A 23,043-nucleotide genomic window follows, 5' to 3' on the forward strand; every position below is an offset into this window, starting at 1 on the left:
TGGGGGCTCTGCTCTGCACACCTGCACCCTCCTCCTTCCTGTCTCCCACACTCAGGTGGGGCCTGGGGGCTCTGCTCTGCACACCTGCACCCTCCTCCTTCCTGTCCCCCACACTCAGGTGGGGCCTGGGGGCTCTGCCCTGCACACCTGCACCCTCTCCTTCCTGTCCCCCACACTCAGGTGGGGCCTGGGGGCTCTGCCCTGCACACCTGCACCCTCCTCCTTCCTGTCCCCCACACTCAGGTGGGGCCTGGGGGCTCTGCTCTGCACACCTGCACCCTCCTCCTTCCTGTCCCCCACACTCAGGTGGGGCCTGGGGGATCTGCCCTGCACACCTGCACCCTCTCCTTCCTGTCCCCCACACTCAGGTGGGGCCTGGGGGCTCTGCCCTGCACACTTGCACCCTCCTCCTTCCTGTCCCCCACACTCAGGTGGGGCCTGGGGGCTCTGCCCTGCACACCTGCACCCTCTCCTTCCTGTCCCCCACACTCAGGTGGGGCCTGGGGGCTCTGCCTTGCACACCTGCACCCTCTCCTTCCTGTCTCCCACACTCAGGTGGGGCCTGGGGGATCTGCCCTGCACACCTGCACCCTCTCCTTCCTGTCCCCCACACTCAGGTGGGGCCTGGGGACTCTGCTCTGCACACCTGCACCCTCCTCCTTCCTGTCCCCCACACTCAGGTGGGGCCTGGGGGCTCTGCCCTGCACACCTGCACCCTCTCCTTCCTGTCCCCCACACTCAGGTGGGGCCTGGGGGCTCTGCTCTGCACACCTGCACCCTCTCCTTCCTGTCCCCCACACTCAGGTGGGGCCTGGGGGCTCTGCCCTGCACACCTACACCCTCCTCCTTCCTGTCCCCCACATTCAGGTGGGGCCTGGGGGCTCTGCCCTGCACACCTACACCCTCCTCCTTCCTGTCCCCCACACTCAGGTGGGGCCTGGGGGATCTGCCCTGCACACCTGCACCCTCTCCTTCCTGTCCCCACACTCAGGTGGGGCCTGGGGGCTCTGCCCTGCACACCTGCACCCTCTCCTTCCTGTCCCCCACACTCAGGTAGGGCCTGGGGGATCTGCCCTGCACACCTGCCCCCTCCTCCTTCCTGTCCCCCACACTCAGGTGGGGCCTGGGTGATCTGCCCTGCACACCTGCACCCGCTCCTTCCTGTCCCCCACACTCAGGTGGGGCCTGGGGGCTCTGCCCTGCACACCTGCACCCTCTCCTTCCTGTCCCCCACACTCAGGTGGGGCCTGGGGGCTCTGCTCTGCACACCTGCACCCTCTCCTTCCTGTCCCCCACACTCAGGTGGGGCCTGGGGGCTCTGCCCTGCACACCTACACCCTCCTCCTTCCTGTCCCCCACACTCAGGTGGGGCCTGGGGGATCTGCCCTGCACACCTGCCCCCTCCTCCTTCCTGTCCCCCACACTCAGGTGGGGCCTGGGTGATCTGCCCTGCACACCTGCACCCTCTCCTTCCTGTCCCCCACACTCAGGTGGGGCCTGGGGGCTCTGCCCTGCACACCTGCACCCTCTCCTTCCTGTCCCCCACACTCAGGTGGGGCCTGGGGGCTCTGCCCTGCACACCTGCACCCTCTCCTTCCTGTCCCCCACACTCAGGTGGGGCCTGGGGGCTCTGCCCTGCACACCTGCAACCTCTCCTTCCTGTCCCCCACACTCAGGTGGGGCCTGGGGGCTCTGCTCTGCACACCTGCACCCTCTCCTTCCTGTCCCCCACACTCAGGTGGGGCCTGGGGGCTCTGCCCTGCACACCTACACCCTCCTCCTTCCTGTCCCCCACACTCAGGTGGGGCCTGGGGGATCTGCCCTGCACACCTGCCCCCTCCTCCTTCCTGTCCCCCACACTCAGGTGGGGCCTGGGTGATCTGCCCTGCACACCTGCACCCTCTCCTTCCTGTCCCCCACACTCAGGTGGGGCCTGGGGGCTCTGCCCTGCACACCTGCCCCCTCCTCCTTCCTGTCCCCCACACTCAGGTGGGGCCTGGGGGCTCTGCCCTGCACACCTGCACCCTCTCCTTCCTGTCCCCCACACTCAGGTGGGTCCTGGGGGCTCTGCCCTGCACACCTGCACCCTCCTCCTTCCTGTCCCCCACACTCAGGTGGGGCCTGGGGGCTCTGCCCTGCACACCTACACCCTCCTCCTTCCTGTCCCCCACACTCAGGTGGGGCCTGGGGGCTCTGCCCTGCACCCCTGCACCCTCTCCTTCCTGTCCCCCACACTCAGGTGGGGCCTGGGGGCTCTGCCCTGCACACCTGCACCCTCTCCTTCCTGTCCCCCACACTCAGGTGGGGCCTGGGGGCTCTGCCCTGCACACCTGAACCCTCCTCCTTCCTGTCCCCCACACTCAGGTGGGGCCTGGGGGCTCTGCCCTGCACACCTGCACCCTCTCCTTCCTGTCCCCCACACTCAGGTAGGGCCTGGGGGCTCTGCTCTGCACACCTGCCCCCTCCTCCTCCTGTCCGCCACACTCAGGTGGGGCCTGGGGGCTCTGGCCTGCACACCTTCCCCCACCTCCTTCCTGTCCCCCACACTCAGGTGGGGCCTGGGGGCTCTGCCCTGCACACCTGCATCCGCTCCTTCCTGTCCCCCACACTCAGGTGGGGCCTGGGGGCTCTGCCCTGCACACCTTCCCCCTCCTCATTCCTGTCCCCCACACTCAGGTGGGGCCTGGGGGCTCTGCCCTGCACAACTGCACCCTCTCCTTCCTGTCCCCCACACTCAGGTGGGGCCTGGGGGCTCTGCCCTGCACACCTGCATCCGCTCCTTCCTGTCCCCCACACTCAGGTGGGGCCTGGGGGCTCTGCCCTGCACACCTTCCCCCTCCTCATTCCTGTCCCCCACACTCAGGTGGGGCCTGGGGGCTCTGCCCTGCACACCTGCACCCTCTCCTTCCTGTCCCCCACACTCAGGTGGGGCCTGGGGGCTCTGCTCTGCACACCTGCACCCTCTCCTTCCTGTCCCCCACACTCAGGTGGGGCCTGGGGGCTCTGCCCTGCACACCTGCACCCTCCTCCTTCCTGTCCCCCACACTCAGGTGGGGCCTGGGGGATCTGCCCTGCACACCTGCACCCTCCTCCTTCCTGTCCCCCACACTCAGGTGGGGCCTGGGGGCTCTGCCCTGCACACCTACACCCTCCTCCTTCCTGTCCCCCACACACAGGTGGGGCCTGGGGGCTCTGCCCTGCACACCTGCACCCTCTCCTTCCTGTCCCCCACACTCAGGTGGGGCCTGGGGGGCTCTGCCCTGCACACCTGAACCCTCCTCCTTCCTGTCCCCCACACTCAGGTGGGGCCTGGGGGCTCTGCCCTGCACACCTGCACCCTCTCCTTCCTGTCCCCCACACTCAGGTAGGGCCTGGGGGCTCTGCCCTGCACACCTGCACCCTCCTCCTTCCTGTCCCCCACACTCAGGTGTGGCCTGGGGGCTCTGCTCTGCACACCTGCCCCCTCCTCCTCCTGTCCCCCACACTCAGGTGGGGCCTGGGGGCTCTGCCCTGCACACCTTCCCCCACCTCCTTCCTGTCCCCCACACTCAGGTGGGGTCTTGGGGCTCTGCCCTGCACACCTGCACCCTCTCCTTCCTGTCCCCCACACTCAGGTGGGGCCTGGGGGCTCTGCCCTGCACACCTGCCCCCTCCTCCTTCCTGTCCCCCACACTCAGGTGGGGCCTGGGGGATCTGCCCTGCACACCTGCCCCCTCCTCCTTCCTGTCCCCCACACTCAGGTGGGGCCTGGGGGATCTGCCCTGCACACCTGCCCCCTCCTCCTTCCTGTTCCCCACACTCAGGTGTGGCCTGGGGGCTCTGCCCTGCACACCTGCACCCGCTCCTTCCTGTCCCCCACACTCAGGTGGGGCCTGGGGGCTCTGCCCTGCACACCTTCCCCCTCCTCATTCCTGTCCCCCACACTCAGGTGTGGCCTGGGGGCTCTGCCCTGCACACCTGCACCCTCTCCTTCCTGTCCCCCACACTCAGGTGTGGGCCTGGGGGATCTGCCCTGCACACCTGCACCCTCTCCTTCCTGTCCCCCACACTCAGGTGGGGCCTGGGGGATCTGCCCTGCACACCTGCCCCCTCCTCCTTCCTGTCCCCCACACTCAGGTGTGGCCTGGGGGCTCTGCCCTGCACACCTGCACCCGCTCCTTCCTGTCCCCCACACTCAGGTGGGGCCTGGGGGCTCTGCCCTGCACACCTTCCCCCTCCTCATTCCTGTCCCCCACACTCAGGTGTGGCCTGGGGGCTCTGCCCTGCACACCTGCACCCTCTCCTTCCTGTCCCCCACACTCAGGTGTGGCCTGGGGGATCTGCCCTGCACACCTGCACCCTCTCCTTCCTGTCCCCCACACTCAGGTGGGGCCTGGGGGCTCTGCTCTGCACACCTGCACCCTCCTCCTTCCTGTCCCCCACACTCAGGTGGGGCCTGGGGGCTCTGCCCTGCACACCTGCACCCTCTCCTTCCTGTCCCCCACACTCAGGTGGGGCCTGGGGGCTCTGCCCTGCACACCTGCACCCGCTCCTTCCTGTCCCCCACACTCAGGTGTGGCCTGGGGGCTCTGTCCTGCACACCTGCACCCTCCTCCTTCCTGTCCCCCACACTCAGGTGGGGCCTGGGGGCTCTGCCCTGCACAACTGCACCCTCTCCTTCCTGTCCCCCACACTCAGGTGGGGCCTGGGGGCTCTGCTCTGCACACCTGCACCCTCTCCTTCCTGTCCCCCACACTCAGGTGGGGCCTGGGGGCTCTGCCCTGCACACCTGCACCCTCCTCCTTCCTGTCCCCCACACTCAGGTGGGGCCTGGGGGCTCTGCCCTGCACACCTACACCCTCCTCCTTCCTGTCCCCCACACTCAGGTGGGGCCTGGGGCTCTGCCTGCACACCTGCACCCTCTCCTTCCTGTCCCCCACACTCAGGTAGGGCCTGGGGGATCTGCCCTGCACACCTGCACCCTCCTCCTTCCTGTCCCCCACACTCAGGTGGGGCCTGGTGGCTCTGCCCTGCACACCTGCCCCCTCCTCCTCCTGTCCCCCACACTCAGGTGGGGCCTGGGGGCTCTGCCCTGCACACCTACACCCTCCTCCTTCCTGTCCCCCACACTCAGGTGGGGCCTGGGGGCTCTGCCCTGCACACCGGCACCCTCTCCTTCCTGTCCCCCACACTCAGGTAGGGCCTGGGGGATCTGCCCTGCACACCTGCACCCTCCTCCTCCTGTCCCCCACACTCAGGTGGGGCCTGGGGCTCTGCCCTGCACACCTGCACCCTCCTCCTCCTGTCCCCCACACTCAGGTGGGGCCTGGGGGCTCTGCCCTGCACACCTGCACCCTCCTCCTTCCTGTCCCCCACACTCAGGTGGGGCCTGGGGGCTCTGCCCTGCACACCTGCCCCCTCCTCCTCCTGTCCCCCACACTCAGGTGGGGCCTGGGGCTCTGCCCTGCACACCTGCACCCTCTCCTTCCTGTCCCCCACACTCAGGTGGGGCCTGGGGGATCTGCCCTGCACACCTGCACCCTCCTCCTTCCTGTCCCCCACACTCAGGTGGGGCCTGGGGGCTCTGCCCTGCACACCTGCACCCTCCTCCTTTTTGTCCCCCACACTCAGGTGGGGCCTGGGGGATCTGCCCTGCACACCTGCCCCCTCCTCCTTCCTGTCCCCCACACTCAGGAGGGGCCTGGGTGATCTGCCCTGCACACCTGCACCCTCCTCCTTCCTGTCCCCCACACTCAGGTGGGGCCTGGGGGCTCTGCCCTGCACACCTGCCCCCTCGTCCTTCCTGTCCCCCACACTCAGGTGGGGCCTGGGGGCTCTGCCCTGCACACCTGCACCCTCTCCTTCCTGTCCCCCACACTCAGGTAGGGCCTGGGGGCTCTGCTCTGCACACCTGCCCCCTCCTCCTCCTGTCCCCCACACTCAGGTGGGGCCTGGGGGCTCTGCCCTGCACACCTTACCCCTCCTCCTTCCTGTCCCCCACACTCAGGTGGGGCCTGGGGGCTCTGCCCTGCACACCTGCACCCGCTCCTTCCTGTCCCCCACACTCAGGTAGGGCCTGGGGGCTCTGCCCTGCACACCTGCCCCCTCCTTCCTGTCCCCCACACTCAGGTGGGGCCTGGGGGCTCTGCCCTGCACACCTGCACCCGCTCCTTCCTGTCCCCCACACTCAGGTAGGGCCTGGGGGCTCTGCCCTGCACACCTGCACCCTCTCCTTCATGTCCCCCACACTCAGGTAGGGCCTGGGGGATCTGCTCTGCACACCTGCACCCTCCTCCTTCCTGTCCCCCACACTCAGGTGGGGCCTGGGGGCTCTGCCCTGCACACCTGCACCCTCTCCTTCCTGTCCCCCACACTCAGGTGGGGCCTGGGGGCTCTGCTCTGCACACCTGCACCCTCTCCTTCCTGTCCCCCACACTCAGGTGGGGCCTGGGGGCTCTGCCCTGCACACCTACACCCTCCTCCTTCCTGTCCCCCACACTCAGGTGGGGCCTGGGGGCTCTGCCCTGCACACCGGCACCCTCTCCTTCCTGTCCCCCACACTCAGGTAGGGCCTGGGGGATCTGCCCTGCACACCTGCACCCTCCTCCTTCCTGTCCCCCACACTCAGGTGGGGCCTGGGGGCTCTGCCCTGCACACCTGCCCCCTCCTCCTTCCTGTCCCCCACACTCAGGTGGGGCCTGGGGGATCTGCCCTGCACACCTGCCCCCTCCTCCTTCCTGTCCCCCACACTCAGGTGGGGCCTGGGTGATCTGCCCTGCACACCTGCCCCCTCCTCCTTCCTGTCCCCCACACTCAGGTGTGGCCTGGGGGCTCTGCCCTGCACACCTGCCCCCTCCTCCTTCCTGTCCCCACACTCAGGTTGGGCCTGGGTGATCTGCCCTGCACACCTGCACCCTCCTCCTTCCTGTCCCCCACACTCAGGTGGGGCTTGGGGGCTCTGCCCTGCACACCTGCACCCTCCTCCTTCCTGTCCCCCACACTCAGATGGGGCCTGGGGGCTCTGCCCTGCACACCTGCACCCTCCTTCCTGTCCCCCACACTCAGGTGGGTCCTGGGGGCTCTGCTCTGCACACCTGCACCCTCTCCTTCCTGTCCCCCACACTCAGGTGGGGCCTGGGGGCTCTGCCCTGCACACCTGCACCCTCCTTCCTGTCCCCCACACTCAGGTGGGGCCTGGGGGCTCTGCCCTGCACACCTGCCCCCTCCTCCTTCCTGTCCCCCACACTCAGGTGGGGCCTGGGGGATCTGCCCTGCACACCTGCACCCTCCTCCTTCCTGTCCCCCACACTCAGGTGGGGCCTGGGGGCTCTGCTCTGCACACCTGCCCCCTCCTCCTCCTGTCCCCCACACTCAGGTGGGGCCTGGGGGCTCTGCCCTGCACACCTGCCCCCTCCTCCTTCCTGTTCCCCACACTCAGGTGGGGCCTGGGGGCTCTGCCCTGCACACCTGCACCCTCTCCTTCCTGTCCCCCACACTCAGGTAGGGCCTGGGGGATCTGCCCTGCACACCTGCACCCTCTTCCTTCCTGTCCCCCACACTCAGGTGGGGCCTGGGGGATCTGCCCTGCACACCTGCACCCTCTCCTTCCTGTCCCCCACACTCAGGTGGGGCCTGGGGGCTCTGCCCTGCACACCTGCACCCTCTCCTTCCTGTCCCCCACACTCAGGTGTGGCCTGGGGGCTCTGCCCTGCACACCTGCACCCTCCTCCTTCCTGTCCCCCACACTCAGGTGTGGCCTGGGGGCTCTGCCCTGCACACCTGCACCCTCCTCCTTCCTGTCCCCCACACTCAGGTGTGGCCTGGGGGATCTGCCCTGCACACCGGCACCCTCTCCTTCCTGTCCCCCACACTCAGGTAGGGCCTGGGGGATCTGCCCTGCACACCTGCACCCTCCTCCTTCCTGTCCCCCACACTCAGGTGGGGCCTGGGGGCTCTGCCCTGCACACCTGCACCCTCTCCTTCCTGTCCCCCACACTCAGGTGGGACCTGGGAGCTCTGCCCTGCACACCTTCCCCCTCCTCCTTCCTGTCCCCCACACTCAGGTGGGGCCTGGGGGCTCTGCCCTGCACACCTGCACCCTCTCCTTCCTGTCCCCCACACTCAGGTGGGGCCTGGGGGCTCTGCCCTGCACACCTGCACCCTCTTTCTTCCTGTCCCCCACACTCAGGTCTGGCCTGGGGGCTCTGCCCTGCACACCTGCACCCTCCTCCTTCCTGTCCCCCACACTCAGGTGGGGCCTGGGGGCTCTGCCCTGCACACCTGCACCCTCTCCTTCCTGTCCCCCACACTCAGGTGGGGCCTGGGGGCTCTGCTCTGCACACCTGCACCCTCTCCTTCCTGTTCCCCACACTCAGGTGGGGCCTGGGGGCTCTGCCCTGCACACCTACACCCTCCTCCTTCCTGTCCCCCACACTCAGGTGGGGCCTGGGGGCTCTGCCCTGCACACCTGCACCCTCCTCCTTCCCAACCCAGTGGCACAGGACCAGGGAGGACCCTCTCCGTCACCTGCTGTGCCATTAGAGTTGTGTGGCTGACAGCTGAACTAACCCTGAGGGGCAGTAAGAAGAGTGTTTTTCTCGTTTCTCCTTAGCTGTCTCCTAAGGGACAGGGGTCCTCATGCCTGTACCTGTGAGCATGGCCTTATTTGGAAACCTATTTAGGTCTTAGGATGTGGTCAAATCTAGATTCCTAATTCAATGTGACCATTGTCTTCATAGGAGGAGGGAGACTTGGACGCAGACTTGGGGAAGATGGGCAAGTGGGGTGGAGGCAGGCAGGGACTGGGTGCTGTGTGTCTGCCATGCGCCACCAGGACAGTAAGAGGGCAGTCCTGCTGCCGGGGGTGGGAGGTGCAGACACCTGAGTTCAGACTCAGAGTTGGCTCAAATGGCCCCAATGTGGGAAGAGTCAGCTGTAAAGGAGAGACACTTGTGCAATGGGCACCCAGGCCAAGGTGTCCCCAGACAAGGTGTGGGGGCCAGCGGATGGGAGCTTGGCCACTGCACACTGTGCCTCTCGGGCCTTTGGCTCTAAGTGCTGCAGGAGGGACCAGGGGTTCCACTGGGCACAGAGAGGGACCACTGGGAGGGGAGCTGGGGCTCTGCACTTGGAACATCTCCTCTGGTCTTCTGGGGCAGCTGGGAAGGGGATCTCAGCTGGAGAAGGACGGGCGTTGTGCCTGGCATGCCTGGCAGACCTGATCCATGGTAGCCTGGCCTCAGGTGGTCGTTCACATTTAAATCTGTCATCTGAAATTGAGCCACCTCAGAAAGTCCACCCCTCTGTCCCTCAGGCCAAACTGAAGCACTCAGAAGTCTCGGGCGTTGGGGATGGTTTTTCCAGTGTGCCTGCCTGGGCACCCGGGGCCTGTTGGCTGGAGGTGATCAGGGGTGAGAAGGGCACGGACCTGGTGAGGCCTCCTGGGAGGACAGGATGCCCAGAGGTACTGCTGAGGACTGGACACTGAAATGGACTGTTGCCTCAAGGAGAGTTAGAGGTGAAAATTAGAGAATCGTGAGGCCATTCCTGAAGGCACCTGGCCTGCAGCCTGGCGCGGCCGTACCAGGCCAGGCTGGACTTCTAGCTGCAGACGTGGAGCTGGGGGTAGGCTGCTACGTTTGTGGCCCTCAGAGCACTCATCAGAAAACCAACCAAAAACCTCAAATGCTTGTGCCCTGAGGGCGTCTGGTTCCCTCTGAGGCGGAGCTGGAAGTTCTGCTGCAGCAAGCCTGTGGTCACTTGGCGTCTGTGGTATGCTCACTAGGCCCTGGGGTGTCAGGATGGTGGGTAGCAGACGGGAAAGCACCTCAGGAGGAAACACTCCTGCAAAAGCAAAGTGGGCTGGGCTCTGCCCGCGGAGGACCCTGTGCCAGACACGCCGTCCAGGTGGAGGAGGCCTAGCAGGGGTGGCCTGGCAGGGTGGCCTGGCTGAGGAGGCCTGGCAGAGGTGACCTGCAGGTGTCAACTCCCATGGGCCTGCTGGGCACACTGCAGAGGACAGATGCCCAATCTGAGCTCTTCCCTCCCAGAGCTAACATACGGAGGTCAGCAGCTGGGGTGCTCTCCGAGGTAGTGCCCAGGGAGCCTCACATCTCTGGCTTGGCTCAGGCTCGAGCAGGGGCCTGCTCCAGAGGGCAGTGAGCAGAGCTGGCAGGCTTCCTCCCCAGGACAGACCCACAGACGATTTCCACACAGGCACCAGTCCTGAGGGCAAAGGGAGGGGGCTGGAGAGAACTTGCTTCTCAGTGTTCGCCACTCAGTGGACCGGCTGGGCCTCAGTCCGCCCTGACGAGGCCCCGCCCCCGGGGCATTTCAGCCTGGGTGCAGGTAGTGGACACTGCCTACCCAGCCCCCCTGAGCAGTCAGACAGACGTGGAACCAGATTCGAGGGCTTGGACCTAGCACCGCAGTGGTTTCTGCCTCTGCCCCCGACGTGGCAGAATGCCTGGGGCCTGCGGCGTGGCCAGGCAGTCTCCCCAGAGCAGGACCCCAGCAAGACCCTGAGGCTTCAGAGGGTTTGGCTGGATGGAAATGTTCTCCTCTGCCTCGCGGCACCGGGCTCCTGGAGAGGCCCCGTCTTCCTGGTCCTCCTCCCTCCTCCCCGGACTCCTGCAGGCCAGAGAAGGGCAGAGCGCGGGAGACCTGTGAGGCAGGCTCAGGTGGCACCAAGGCCACGGTGGGTGATCCCTCCTCTTTCCTCTCCAGAGTGGGAGCAGGGTCCTTCCCTAGGGAGGAGCAGCGTGGGTGCACAGGAAGCCCACGAGGGCCTTCTGAGGTGGCAGGCCCCAGGGGTTTGTGGGCAGCAGGGATCAGAGTGGCCAGTCATGCGAATTTCAGCCCTGTCCGGTGGAGTTGGATTGGTTGTCAGGGGTCTTGAGTACAGGACAGGAGGAGTCTCCTCTGTCTGCACCTGTGGTCCAGACGGGGGCTGCATCCTTTACGTGGCAGAGAGAAGAAAGACCCGCCTGTGCCGTTCACAGGAGAGCTCGGGAGGCGGGCCTCTCTCTTCTCCAGAGGCCAGCCGGTGGTCTGCCTCCTAAGGCTGAAAGCAGGGCCCGGCAGGCAGGCTCGCTCTTGGGTGGTGCTTTCTCCAGTGCCTGTGCTGTGGGGTCCTGCACCGCTGCCCGTGCGAGTCCTGGCTTTTGTCCTGGCTTCTGTCCTCACCGCACGTGAACTGCGCACTCATGGGAAGGGACTGGACCCAAAGCAGTCTCCTCACCAGGGCCTCAGGGTCAGCTCTGTGGTGCTCAGCGTCGCAAGGCTCCCTCTCCTGGGCTCTCCGTGCCCTGCAACCGAGTCCTTGCCCGGGCTACACCTGGGCTGAAGGAACGTGTCCCACGGTGCCATGTGCTGCCTCCAGAGGGACCCTGATCCTGTCCTAAGCACCCTCTCTCTGTTGCCCTGGGAAGCTGTGTGCCAGAGGCCTTCCCCCGTGCCTGTCCCTCTGACACGTGGGTGAGGACCTGTCCTGCTGGGCCAGCCTTTCCTGACTGATCTCAGGCAAAGCAGGTGATGACAGCGACTCAGAAAGAAAGTGCTCAGTGTGGTGACAGTTCACAGTTCTCCTGGGAACTGTCAAGCAAAACAAGCTTCTAGAAGAGTCTATCTGCCTTTGTGATGAGCTCTGAAGGAATGAACAGATTCACTCGCATGGTCTGGGCAAAAGCCCCGAGAGGGTCTCAGAGTGGCTGAAGAGGACACGTGTGCTGGCCAGGGCCTCTGAAAGGCATGGCCTACTTCCCCAAGCATTTGGGGTTTAGAATCAGAAGCCATGAATTCAAGTTGGGAGAAACTTTCCAAGTGCACTTGGGAGGAACAAGAACTGAGGGGAGGGTGACACGCAGCCGTGCCCTGGTGTCTGTGGCTGGATCTGAGGCCTGCGCAGACACTCGCACAGCTCACGGCTTTCAGAGAAAATGCCACAGTGTGTGCAGGTGGCCTTCCCACATCTGCCACGCACTTGAGACCATGCCCAGACTCTCTGCGACACCCAACACCATGCAGCTATTGTGTGAACAGCTGTTACGCTGTATGGTTTGGGGACAATGACAAGAAAAGGGTACGAAGGTTCAGTTTGGGTACAAGGTTTTCTTTGAATATTTTCCTGCTACCCTGGGTGGAATCCTCGGTGGAGAACCTGAGAGGCCAGCTCTGCTCACCTGCCCGAGAGTAAGCTCTGTGTTAAGGAAGTCCCCTCCCCTGTAGCCCGCGTCTCTCTCCTGCCTTCATGGTCACCAGGGCATACCTTCTGGCTCACCCCAGGCTCTGCCCAGGTCTGGTGAGGCTCTTCCCACGAAGGTGGGTGTGCAGCCCAGGTACCAGTGATGGGGCCTTCCCACTTCTGCTTCTCCCTCCTAACTTCTGCACACACCTGATGATGTGCCTCTGACTGCTGTTAGACCCCAGGACCTCTCATCTGCACCCCAGGAACTCACAGCTGCTTCCTGTCTCAGACACACTCGAACCCCTTCCTATAGATGCACAAAGTCCTCGGTGAGTGGGACCGTGCCTGCCACACTGAGAGAGGAGTGTGCAGTTCCGGAGATGGCAGCTGCCCCGGGCATGCACAGAGCGCCAGAGGAGCCCGACAGCAGCTGTGGTGGTTGGGTCAGGTGGAGACAGGAGGCAGGAGCCCTGGGTCTCACCAGGTGGATCAGCGATCAGAGTCAGGAAGACCCGGGAACACAGAGGAGCAGGCTCTGCCTGCAGGGAGAAGGTGGCTGGCCAGACCTCGGCTGGAACCCGCCTCGGCGACCCACCTACTCCTTAGCTGGTTAAATGTAGGTCTCATTCCTTGGACGCTCGGAAGAAGAAGGGGCTGGACACCCTCCTTGGCCTGAGGGCAGCCCCACGGCATCACTGCCATTGTTGGAAGGGCGGGGAGCCCTGACGAGGCTGAGGGAAGATGAAAGGCCCGTGGCGTCAGGTGCTGCTGGTGTGCTGAGGGCAGGTGTCTGGGACAGCAGCACTGTGTCGAGGGTCTCTGGGTACACAGGGAGGCCTCCCCAGGGGTCTGCCTCTGCAGCTCGGTCCTCCCTGCCGGGGCCACCTGGCACACCACCTCTGTCTGGCAGGGACATCCCCACCCGCCTTGGCACTTGTGTCCTCAGCCGCCAGCCCCACTCACTTTGAAGCCTCTGTCTTGCAGGTTCCTAGGGACAGATGGTCACAGGAAGCACAGTCCCCACCTGACCCTGCGCCACTGCCACTGGCTACTGGAGGTCCTCCAGGGCAGCCTCCTCACTGGCCTCCTGCCTAGGCGTGTGCAGCCGCACCGGTCTTCCTTGGTGTGCTGAGTGGCTCCGTTGGTCCCCGGCCGTTCCCGTGTCTGAGTTTGTTCCTTCTCCTGGTTTCTTCTCCTCAGACAGCAGGATCCGGTCTCACCTCCTCGCTTCCTCGCCCACAGACCTCTTGAGCTGCCCATCACGTCCGTGGTGTGGCCTTGAGCCACCTCAGACCCCTTTCTTAAGCATGACCCCGTCGAGTGCCCGGGCCAACATGGTCCCCATTTTGGAGGTAAACAGTTGTTTTGATGCCTCACCTGGCTGGCCCTCTGCTACGTGACCCTTGCAGGTGGACAGCCTCCTCTTGGTGGCCCTGCCACGTTGCTGCGCCTGGTCTCCTGCCCACAGCATCTCCACCGTTGTCTACCTGCCAGCAGGCGCCAGTGACCCCCAGAGCTGGCTTGGCCGTGACTGGTCCCCTCCTGTTCCTGGTTCCTGTGGCCCTGGGGTCAGGAGTGACTAGGTCTCTCTCTTTCTGGGCCACCCCTGCCCAGCTGTCAGATGGACATATTTCTACTTCAAAGTGCCACAAAATCTCAAATGGACATATTTAAAATGACACCATCATTCCTTTCCTCTGCGATGGTCTGAATGCTTGTGTCCCCTGAAGTTCACGTGCTGCCACCTGGCCAGTGGGCCTTGTTAGGGCCGTGCTAGCTGGTGGGTCTGAACCACCATGTGCAAGGGCATCCACCCTGGCTCCCTGGCTCCCAAGCCAGCAGACACATTTGTCTGAGTACTTGCAGATGCATCTGATTTGGAAGGGCCGATTTGCCGATCAAGAGCTTCTTTTTTAGAAATACCCAGCAGTCCTAAAGATGAAATGTTTCCATTTTCTTTAACTCAGCTCTGTCTTCATTCAGATAAGACTTTGCTAGGGACAAACGGATGGGAGAGAAGACCTCCCACCTGGTCTCCAGGTTGCAAAGAGTGAGATCCCTGCAGGAGGAGCCAAGAGGTGAGGCCACACTGCATAGCTCACAGCTGGCCCTGGGCATGGCTTCCAGGGTACCTGATTTATTGAGCATCAGGGCCCAGAGCCATGACCTTTGTCCCTGCTTCATCTACTCTTTAACTTTGGCCTCTGCTGATGAGTAATTCTTCATCCCTTAGACAGATTGTCGTGATGGGGGACAGGAGAAGTAAGGCCTGTACCTTCTGTTTCAACCTGTGCTAGCTGCTGAGGCCCAGGCAGTTTGTGGTCATGGCAGAGGTAAGTGTCCACACGTCTCCAGGCACCAGAGGGACATGGCCATGGCCCAGGTATGCAGGCTTGGGAAAGCTTCCAGGCAGCCCGGGAAGCCTGGAGAAGGCCATGGCCCAGGGACCTCGGAGGCCGCATGGACCAACTCTCCAGTAAGTCTAGTTGTCCATGTTTAGCTGTGCTCATAGCCAATATTAATCTTACTGTATTTTCAGAAAATGATACCAAGCCTACCTAATAAAACAAATGTTCAACAGATAAAAACACTGGTCCATACACCCTGAGCATTCATTATCCAGCCTACAAAAGGACAGGAATACCAACACGGGCTACAGTGTGGATGGACATTAGGACATTCTACTGAGGGGAATAAGCCAGTCACAGAGGGACAAATGCAGCAGAGCCCACTCACATGAGGTCCCTAGCACCATCCTACTAGAGACATGGAGGTGACATGGGGTGGGGGGCGAGGATGGGTAGCTGTTGCTAGAGGGCACTTGCTTCTGCTTGGGGTCTGAAGCAGTCCTGGAGATGTTTGGCAGCCAGGTGGACATCCGCGACACCATCTAGCCATCGTCCAAACTCAGCTAAGACGGTGTGCTACGTGGGGGTCACCACCATTTAACACCAAAGCCAAACCAAAGGTGGCTCTGTCCTGCTCTGGCTGCACCGTGGGCCTCCTGTCCACCCTCATGCCCATCTTCCCGTGCCCCATGAAGGCCCTGCTCTACCATGTCCAGACGCACCTGGAGGACGGTAGGCCAGCCTCTGCAGGGTGCCAGTTTCCATCCCCTGCAGGGAAGTGCAGGACACCGTCCAGCCCTGGTCAAGCCTCAGCTCTCCACATGAGCCCCCACCGAAGCCCCCCTGAGACGACTGACATGTGTTCCCATCAGCCTGGCCCCACACCTGCTGTGGCCCCAGGCCTGGCAGTGGCTGGCCCTGGGTGGGGCCCTCTCACTCCTGCCCTGGGCCTCTGGGGCCTCCCGGGATTGGGGACGCCGAGGGTAGTGCCTGCCGAGCCCTGGGGTGGGGGCGGGGGTGCCCACTGGAGGTATTTCCTCGTGAGGTGTACCTCACCCCGAGATCCCATCTGTAGTGGGCAGGCTGCCAGGCACCCTCCACTCTGAGTCCCTGTTGGAATGGCCCTTGGGGAAGGAGGCTGTGGGTGAGCCAGTGGTGGGTGAGAGCCCAGAGCAGAGCGGCTGGCATCTGGGGAAGCTGGGGCAGGGGGTGGCCCCTCCCTAGCCCCTGACCTCCATGGGCAGAGGTGCCCTCTCTGCCCTCCCCACTCTGGGCTATCATCCTGTCCATGGAAAGTTTGGAGACAGGAGTGGGCACCACTCCTCCAGCACCTCAGCAAGAGGAGCACTTTCCCTGGAGTGACCCTGGCGAGCCTCAGCCTTGCTCAGAGGCGTGGCCCAGTCTTGGAGAGCCTGGAATAGCTCCTGTGCACTGTGTGGGGTGTGTCCTGCAGAGCTGGCTGCCCGCGTACGCAGAGGAACCTGCACCCTGGCTCTTTGGAGACACTGGTGGGGTCAGACAGGAAGAAACCAGGAAGGGTCATCCTGCTGGCCTTGCTGTACTGTGGACAGAAGCCCCTGACCTTGTGCACAGATCTAAGGGACAAAGTGACCTGTTGGTGTGAAAGGGGGCAAATGGCTCAGGGGCCAGTGTGTCCTGTGTGTGAGCTCTTCTTTCAAGGGTCCACCTGCCATGGGGAGGGGACAAGAATGGCATTCAGTCTTTCTTTCTGAGTGTATGTATAGCATCTGCAGTTTCCACCTAAGCAGAGACTTCATTAATACTTAGGAACATCCTCCTTAAGTGTTGGGAGGCTTGGTGTCAGTCCTGAACTCTCCCTGTTCTGGGTCTCTGCTGTTCATCTTGTATTCTAGGTGGTTTTACAGAGGGGTGCAGGGTGCACAGGACTGGTCTCTGTGGGGAATACGTGAGGAGCAGCAGCAAGGAGACCTCAAGAGTCTCTCTAGGGTAACTGTTTGTGTTGCACAGAGGGGCCTGGGCTCCCAGCTCCTCAGACAGAGTGGAACGCGTCCTGCTGGCCTTTGAAGTCTGTCTCTGCTCAGGCCTGTCACCTCCCCTAGGAGCCCGACAAGCTGCATGCCTCAAAACAGAGCTCTTCTAAGACAGTCTAATTTCATGTATTTCTTTTTAAATTAAGCAAAGAAAAATTAAGGCGGGCTATTGGGTCCTGGGCGATTTTTCAGTGTGTTTTGACATAAACCTGCTAGGACAGTGGGTCTCTTTTCCAGCAGGGCCTCCTGCGAGTTCCAGCAGAGATCAAGGAGGTGGCCTACAGACAGTGTGTGCAGTTAGAGCCACCTCTACCGTGGGTCCTGGTGAGCAGCTTTGGAACTCCCTGTCCCCAGGAACAGATGTGACCACACAGTTGTGCTTCCCAAGCAGATTTAAAGTCCCGTTCATTGCCCCCAACCTCCAGGTTCCCCTAGTTGGCCTGAGGGTCATCCCTTTTCTTTCTCAGTGGTGACAAAGCCTGTGGGCAGCTGGGCAGCTGCAGCGGGGTGACCCACCGCGGCCAGCCAGGCACTCACCTGCGGTGTGTGAGGAAGCTGCCGCTGACATGCCCTGATCCGTCACACCCCGGCGTGGGGCAGGACATTCCTTCCGTCTTGACCGACTTCCAGGAGAACTGGGAGCCATTGAGGTACCCATCTTTCTGCCTCTTGGCCGCCAAGGGGCACCCCGAGGCGCTGCGGTGGGACGCATACTTCCCAGTGATGTGGCCCTGACCGTCACAGCCTGGGACAGGACACCTGGACAGCAGACAGAGGGGACAAATTTCACTGTCATTGCTCGAGGACCTACAGGAAAAGGAAAGGGAGCTGGTGCAGTCAGCCGGCCGGGCAGGGCCTGGAGCTGGTGGAGACCAAACGTGGGCCAAGGGCGCCACCTGGTGGAGCCTCCAGGGTGGCCCTGGGCAGGCTGCGGCCAGCCCAAGCCTCTGGACCAAGGCCTCAGTTTTGTTGTGTTTCAACAGATGTTTTTTCCTCCAAAAATACTGAGATTGGAAATTCAGAAAGATCGCCAGGTCATCCTGCAGACTTTGACATGGGGCACAGTGGCACTGGTGTGGGGCCGACCCCCTTGCAGCCAGATCTAGGGCCAAGCCAGGGAGCTCAGTGCTTCACCGAGGGCCAGGATCAACCAGGATATCAGTAAAATATTCACTTCCGTTTTCTATTCAATTCCTCATGAACCTTCACGAGTCTGCTCTCCTGTCAGGTCTGCTGGGGACAGGGAGTCTCTTGGTTTTCATTTTGGTATCACTCACAATATCAGCCATACAAGCTGATTGCGGAGCATCACCGTTCCTGCTTGGCCAGTTCCCACGCGTGGTTTGGTTTACCTGACTTCCCAGTTTATTGAAACCTCAGCAGATGCTTACTGTGACCTGTGGGCTCTTTTTCCTATGGATGCTCACTGGCTTCCTTAATAGTTCCTGGCCTCCTGACCCTCATACCTGATGGGCTCCTGGTCTTCTTTATCTTCTTTGCTTTGTGCTATCCGTATGCCACTTTTTTTTGCTCTTGGACACCCTGAAAGGCTAAAAGAGAAACACCTCTCAGAATCGGCGCACACCTGACTCTGGCAGGCTTTCTTGACTAGGGTGCAGGCTGTGACTCCCTTCTCCCCAGCTTGGGCTTCTGGGGACGAGACCCATCGGGGAGGAGGTTGCCCTGCACTCTCTCAAAGCCTCTCCCTTCAGTCCTTCCCAAGGCTGTAAGAGACTGGGGTGGTGAGGATGCTGCGGATGAGGGGTCGGCCTCCTAGGGAGCAGCGGCTCTGCAGGAGAAATGCAGGGGATGTGGAGGAGAGAGCTGGCTGAGGCAGGGAGCCACCTGCCGGGGTGACTGCTGCAGGATAGGAGGCCCAGATCCCCAGGCCCTGCTCCTGCTGCTTCCAGGCCCTCCCGCGGTCTGCACGGGGGAGTGTCGTGCTGAGCCCTGTCCCTCTGCACCCCAGGCCCGCACTGTGGCTGTCTCTGCAGAAGGGACGGTGGGGGCTGAGCATGTTTATTTAACTCTCTAGTTTTGGAGACAGAGACCTCGGAATTGGACCCCCTGGGCCTGTCCTGAAGTGTGACTCCATGTTCAGCAACACCTGTTAGGCAGGCTAGGGTCCACTCTGAACCACAGCAGAGCTGTCCCTGTTCACAGCCTTTGAGGTTCTCCATTGCCACACGCTGACCCGTTTCCCAGTCCATCTGCCCCTTGGCCCTGCCTGCAGGCTGCCACCTGGCCCCCAAGTCCCTCTGTCCTCCTGTGGGCTGGTTCACAGGACTCCATTTCCATGTGCGTGGCCTCAGCCACCTTGGCACGAGGTCAGTCCTTCAGGAGTGCTGTGACCTCATCTTGCTACCTGGGAGCGCTCCCAAGACTCCCTGGTACCCTCTGCTCGCACCCCCCGCCCGCCCTCATCAGACCCCTCTAGGAGGCTTGTTCGGGGCAGGTTAGCCGCCGCTGTGTTCCCCGTGGGGTGGGGCTGTCTGGGACTGCAGAGTGCACCCAGGAGGAGGAGCCATGGCAGGTGGCTGTGTCCTCTCTTGGGCCCTAGGCATGTGCCTGCCCTGGCCCCTGCACTAACGTGGTTCCAGGACCATGGGGCTGAGTTCCCATGGGTCATGGGAAGGAAATTGCATGTGACTCTCTTCTTACTAGTTTTCATGCTTGAGGGAAGTGAGAGCTCTTCCCTCCTACCAGCTGAGCACAGAACACAGGGCCTGGTGTCCAATAGGTCCCCACATGCTCACTGAGGGGCAGATGGCACAGATCATCTCATGTGACTGGTTGCTATGCCGTAATCTAGACTGCACACTTTTTGGGGAGTGGCAGGGCCTAGAATTTGTGAAGTTCCTCTCTGTGGCATTCGGGTCCACTGAGCCCTGCTTATCAGACCTGTGGGGCACTGTGGCTCAGCTCTTACCCTGGAAGAGATCACTGTCCGGGCCAGAGAATGCTCACAGCCAGTGCTCGGAGACCTGAGGGACAGCTCGCTAGAGGGACCCTTCCTTGTTACGCCTTTGGGTGGAGAGCAGCCCGGGGAAGCCTGCAACCTGGCAGCAGAGCCGCCTGCTCTGCAGTGAGGTGTGGAGAGAGCCTCTGGGCTCTCCAGGGAAGGCGGGGGAAGGACGGCTCTGCCCTCTGGAGCCTTCATTTTACCAGGGAGCCAGCCGACTGCTCTGGAGCCACAGAGATGGAGGTTCCCTGCGGCTCCAGGGAGAGAACAGGGCCTCGAGGGGAGGAAGAGTCTTCACGTACCTCCTATGGGAAGCATAGTTGCCGGTGATGTGTCCAGAACCGTCACAGCCAGGGGTGGGGCACCTACAAGCAAAACGCGAACTGGTTGATTTACTGGAAGGAACGAGCATCCCTGACAGTGAACTTTCTTACTTAGACAAAAAGCAAACTCTTCTTTGCTCAACCTTGTGGTTGGAAGAGGCTGGACGGACCTGTGCTGAGCTCCCTCGCGCATTCATCCACGGCCACCAACAGGCCTGTGGCTCCCTCCTTCCTTCAAGCACAAGGACCTGTCCAGAAGAAATGCGAGTCTGGTGGCATTTCGGACTGCACTGCCAGGCTCTGGCTTCTTCCTGCTCTAAGTCTGGAGCAGGGCAGTAGGGCAGGGCTCGCTGACACACCAGGCCAGGCCTGAAGTCAGACGCGCACCTGGGAAGACTCGCCCCGGGCCAGCTGTATGGTGTCAGCCTGAGCTGGCACCACCCGGGGCTCCCTCACCCTGTGGGCACCTCATGGTCCAGCGAGCCCAGCCTGCATCTGGGCACTCAGGTGACCTGATTCCCCCCAAACCTGGGTTAGACCTAGCACCTAGTGCAGCATGGGAGAACATCTCTACCCTAGGCCACATCTGTGGGGCTCTCGACAAGGTCCCTGGGCACCCACACAGCGTCTGTGTAAACCTGCTGAGTACACCCGGCCATGGCTTGATGGGGAGAGGATTTCTCTTGAAGAGTTTTAACCCTCTCCATGCAACTCATTTGAAGAGCTACCTGAGGACAAGCAGAAGCATTCGGGTGGTAGCACTGCTTTGCACCACCACAAAGGTGAACAATAGGGCACAAAAATCAAGACAAATTTCCTTTTTCATTAAATTTGTAGGCCTCCAAAGGTAACGAAGATAAAGCGCTTCAGTGAGCCTGGTCACTTTGTAGTGAGACTCGGGTCGAGCCCTGAGTGCCATTCTGTGTCAGAGGGCCTGGCATCTGGCCAAGGACAGACCTCAGGACCCACAGAGCTCACAGGTGCCTACTAAGAGTCCATCTTCCTTTCCTCCGAGAAGGTGCTCTGGGGCTGGTGTGAGCACGGTCCAGTCTCTCTCACGGGAGGATGGCTTCCTCTGGGGGCTCAGAGTGTCAGGGAGCCTAGTTGAAACCCGGAGTCGGGACTGATTTCCAGTGCATGGATGCCTTAGGGTGACATTCAGAAGTATTCAGATAATTTCTAATTTTGCTTCAGTCCTAAGAAAGGGATGGGATATTTAAAAAAAAAATCTATTAAAAGCAGCAGCTGCAGATCTGGCTGCGGAACTGCCTTTGGAGGAACAATGGGTATTGACGTGTTCTTCAGGCTGGATCCCGAGGCCAACCAGCAATGGCAGTAACAGCACTGCTGGGTGAGCTGGCTGACTTTCCAGCAGCACCCACGGGGACCAGCCTGACCTGGCACCCATGCAGGGGAAAGCTGGGCAGCACTGAGGCCTCTGTCAAGGGAGGCTAACCTGAGCCAGACACGTGCTTCTCACCAGCCAGCAAACACTTGATCTTGTTTTTTGCTCAAGGAAAAAAAAATGATTTTTTTAAACTTTTCCTAATTTAAGTATTTAATACAAGTCAATTTAAAATTTACTCATTTTGATACCAATAAATATTTTTCACATGTCTTTTATCTTTTTGGTGAGAGTCAAGGAAGTTGTCATATTTTGCTCAAGGAGCAATATTATAACCCAAAAAATGCCACTAAAAACAAATTTTCATACCTATGAAAATCACCTTTGCTGCTGTTTTGTGCATGTAGCTGCCTTTTACAAATGTCCCCCTCATCATCTGGTAAGAGAAGAAGCGTCCTCTTTCCTCCATGAAAAAAAATATTGATTGTGCTCATTTCCAGAGTTTTCATAGTGTTCCGGATCCCCACTCTGCCTCGGCTGGCCCTGTGGACGGGGGCCTTTCCCTGCCAGGACTAAGCCCAGTGGGGCAGGAGGGCCTGGATGGGGCTGGGCAGGCAGGCTCCAGCCCTGCCCGAGCACCGCTGCCCAGGGGACTCCCAGGCGCTGGGTGGAGTGGCCCTGAGGTCTTCGTGGCTCCTCCCTAGGTGGTGCCCAGGGCCACACAAGGCAGCCTGGCAGAAGCCACCACCTCTCCCCAGCGTTTTGGGCATCCATTTCTAGGCAGCTGTTCAGAGACTTTAGGGCATGATTTAAACTCTTGGATTTACAGGCAAATTTTCTAGCTTTAGGAAACCTCAACATTCAAAGACAATTTTCCGCCCTTGTGAGTGCGGGAGTGATTATTCATCTAACCAAGGGAACCTCTGCTCCCAGAAGCTGTGGGCTCCGGGATCTGGAGGGTGGGGGTGGTGTGGGATGGATTAGCACCTTCGATTGGCACCTGTGCATCCAAGAGCACAGCTTCCCTGTGAAGGGAGGCCCACGTGGGCAAAGTCCCCACGGGCAGAACTGGAGGCATATGGGCCTCACAGCCTGGGCTCTGAAAGGGTTTCCATGGAAACGGCCCTGGCTGCTGGCAGGGAGGCTGGGCCTGAAGCCTGAGCCACTCTGAAGCCTGAAGCAAAAGGGGCTGGGCCTGGCTTCCTGAGGGTCACCAGGAAGAGCAGCACCTGGGCTATTTTAAGTTCCTGTGAAGAGGACGTCGCCCTCGACAAAGAGCTTGGCTTCGTCCATCGTTTTTCCCCTTCTTCAGAGGTACTCTGGGTAGAAACACTCCGAGAAGAAAGAGCAACGATGGACCACCTCAGACCTGCACGTGCAGGCTGGTGGTGTGCTAGACAGGAGGTCCCCGATCCTCCCGGACCTTCTGGGTCCTGTGTCTGCCTCCAGAGTACACCATACAAAGAGAAAATAATTTTCAGCAGGGAAATTTGGTCTTGTATAGACATTTAAGAATGCTGATGGAAAAATCATAATAATGTGTTTAAAATTTTTTTCAGGTGTCGATGGACACAATACCTTTATTTTACTTATTTATTTTTACGTGGTGCTGAGGATCTAACCCAGTGCCTCACATGTGCTGGGCAGGTGCTCTACCACAGAGCTACAACCCCAGCCCAGTAATGCGTTTTAAATAGTGCTCAATTAAGGTGACAGGAGACTCAGGCAGCACTGAGGTGTGCTCACAGACATGTGCTTTCTGACCTCACTGCCGTGACCTTTCCCTGAGGAGTGGCAGACCTGAGCCACAGTGAGACCTGCAGGTCTGAGCCCCTGACCCTCTGCTGCTGGGCTTCTCTTTGTTGTTCACTACTGGAGAAACTTTGGACA

General features: G+C 61.3%; 1 protein-coding gene across 7 annotated transcripts in view; it reads right to left on the reverse strand.

Annotated features, from left to right (window-relative positions):
• Positions 1-23,043, reverse strand: part of Myt1l (myelin transcription factor 1 like) — a 136,616-nt gene that overhangs the window by 19,621 nt on the left and 93,952 nt on the right. For all 7 annotated transcript variants that reach the window (XM_077791849.1, XM_077791848.1, XM_077791847.1 and 4 more), the window contains 3 exons: positions 19,788-19,850; positions 17,990-18,073; positions 17,061-17,282 (listed from right to left, as the gene is read on the reverse strand). In XM_077791849.1, the coding sequence (XP_077647975.1) occupies positions 17,061-17,282; positions 17,990-18,073; positions 19,788-19,850 (369 nt within the window). The remainder of the gene's footprint in view (positions 1-17,060; positions 17,283-17,989; positions 18,074-19,787; positions 19,851-23,043) is intronic.

Source organism: Urocitellus parryii, chromosome 12 (assembly GCF_045843805.1).
Source record: "Urocitellus parryii isolate mUroPar1 chromosome 12, mUroPar1.hap1, whole genome shotgun sequence".
Taxonomy (NCBI): domain Eukaryota; kingdom Metazoa; phylum Chordata; class Mammalia; order Rodentia; family Sciuridae; genus Urocitellus; species Urocitellus parryii.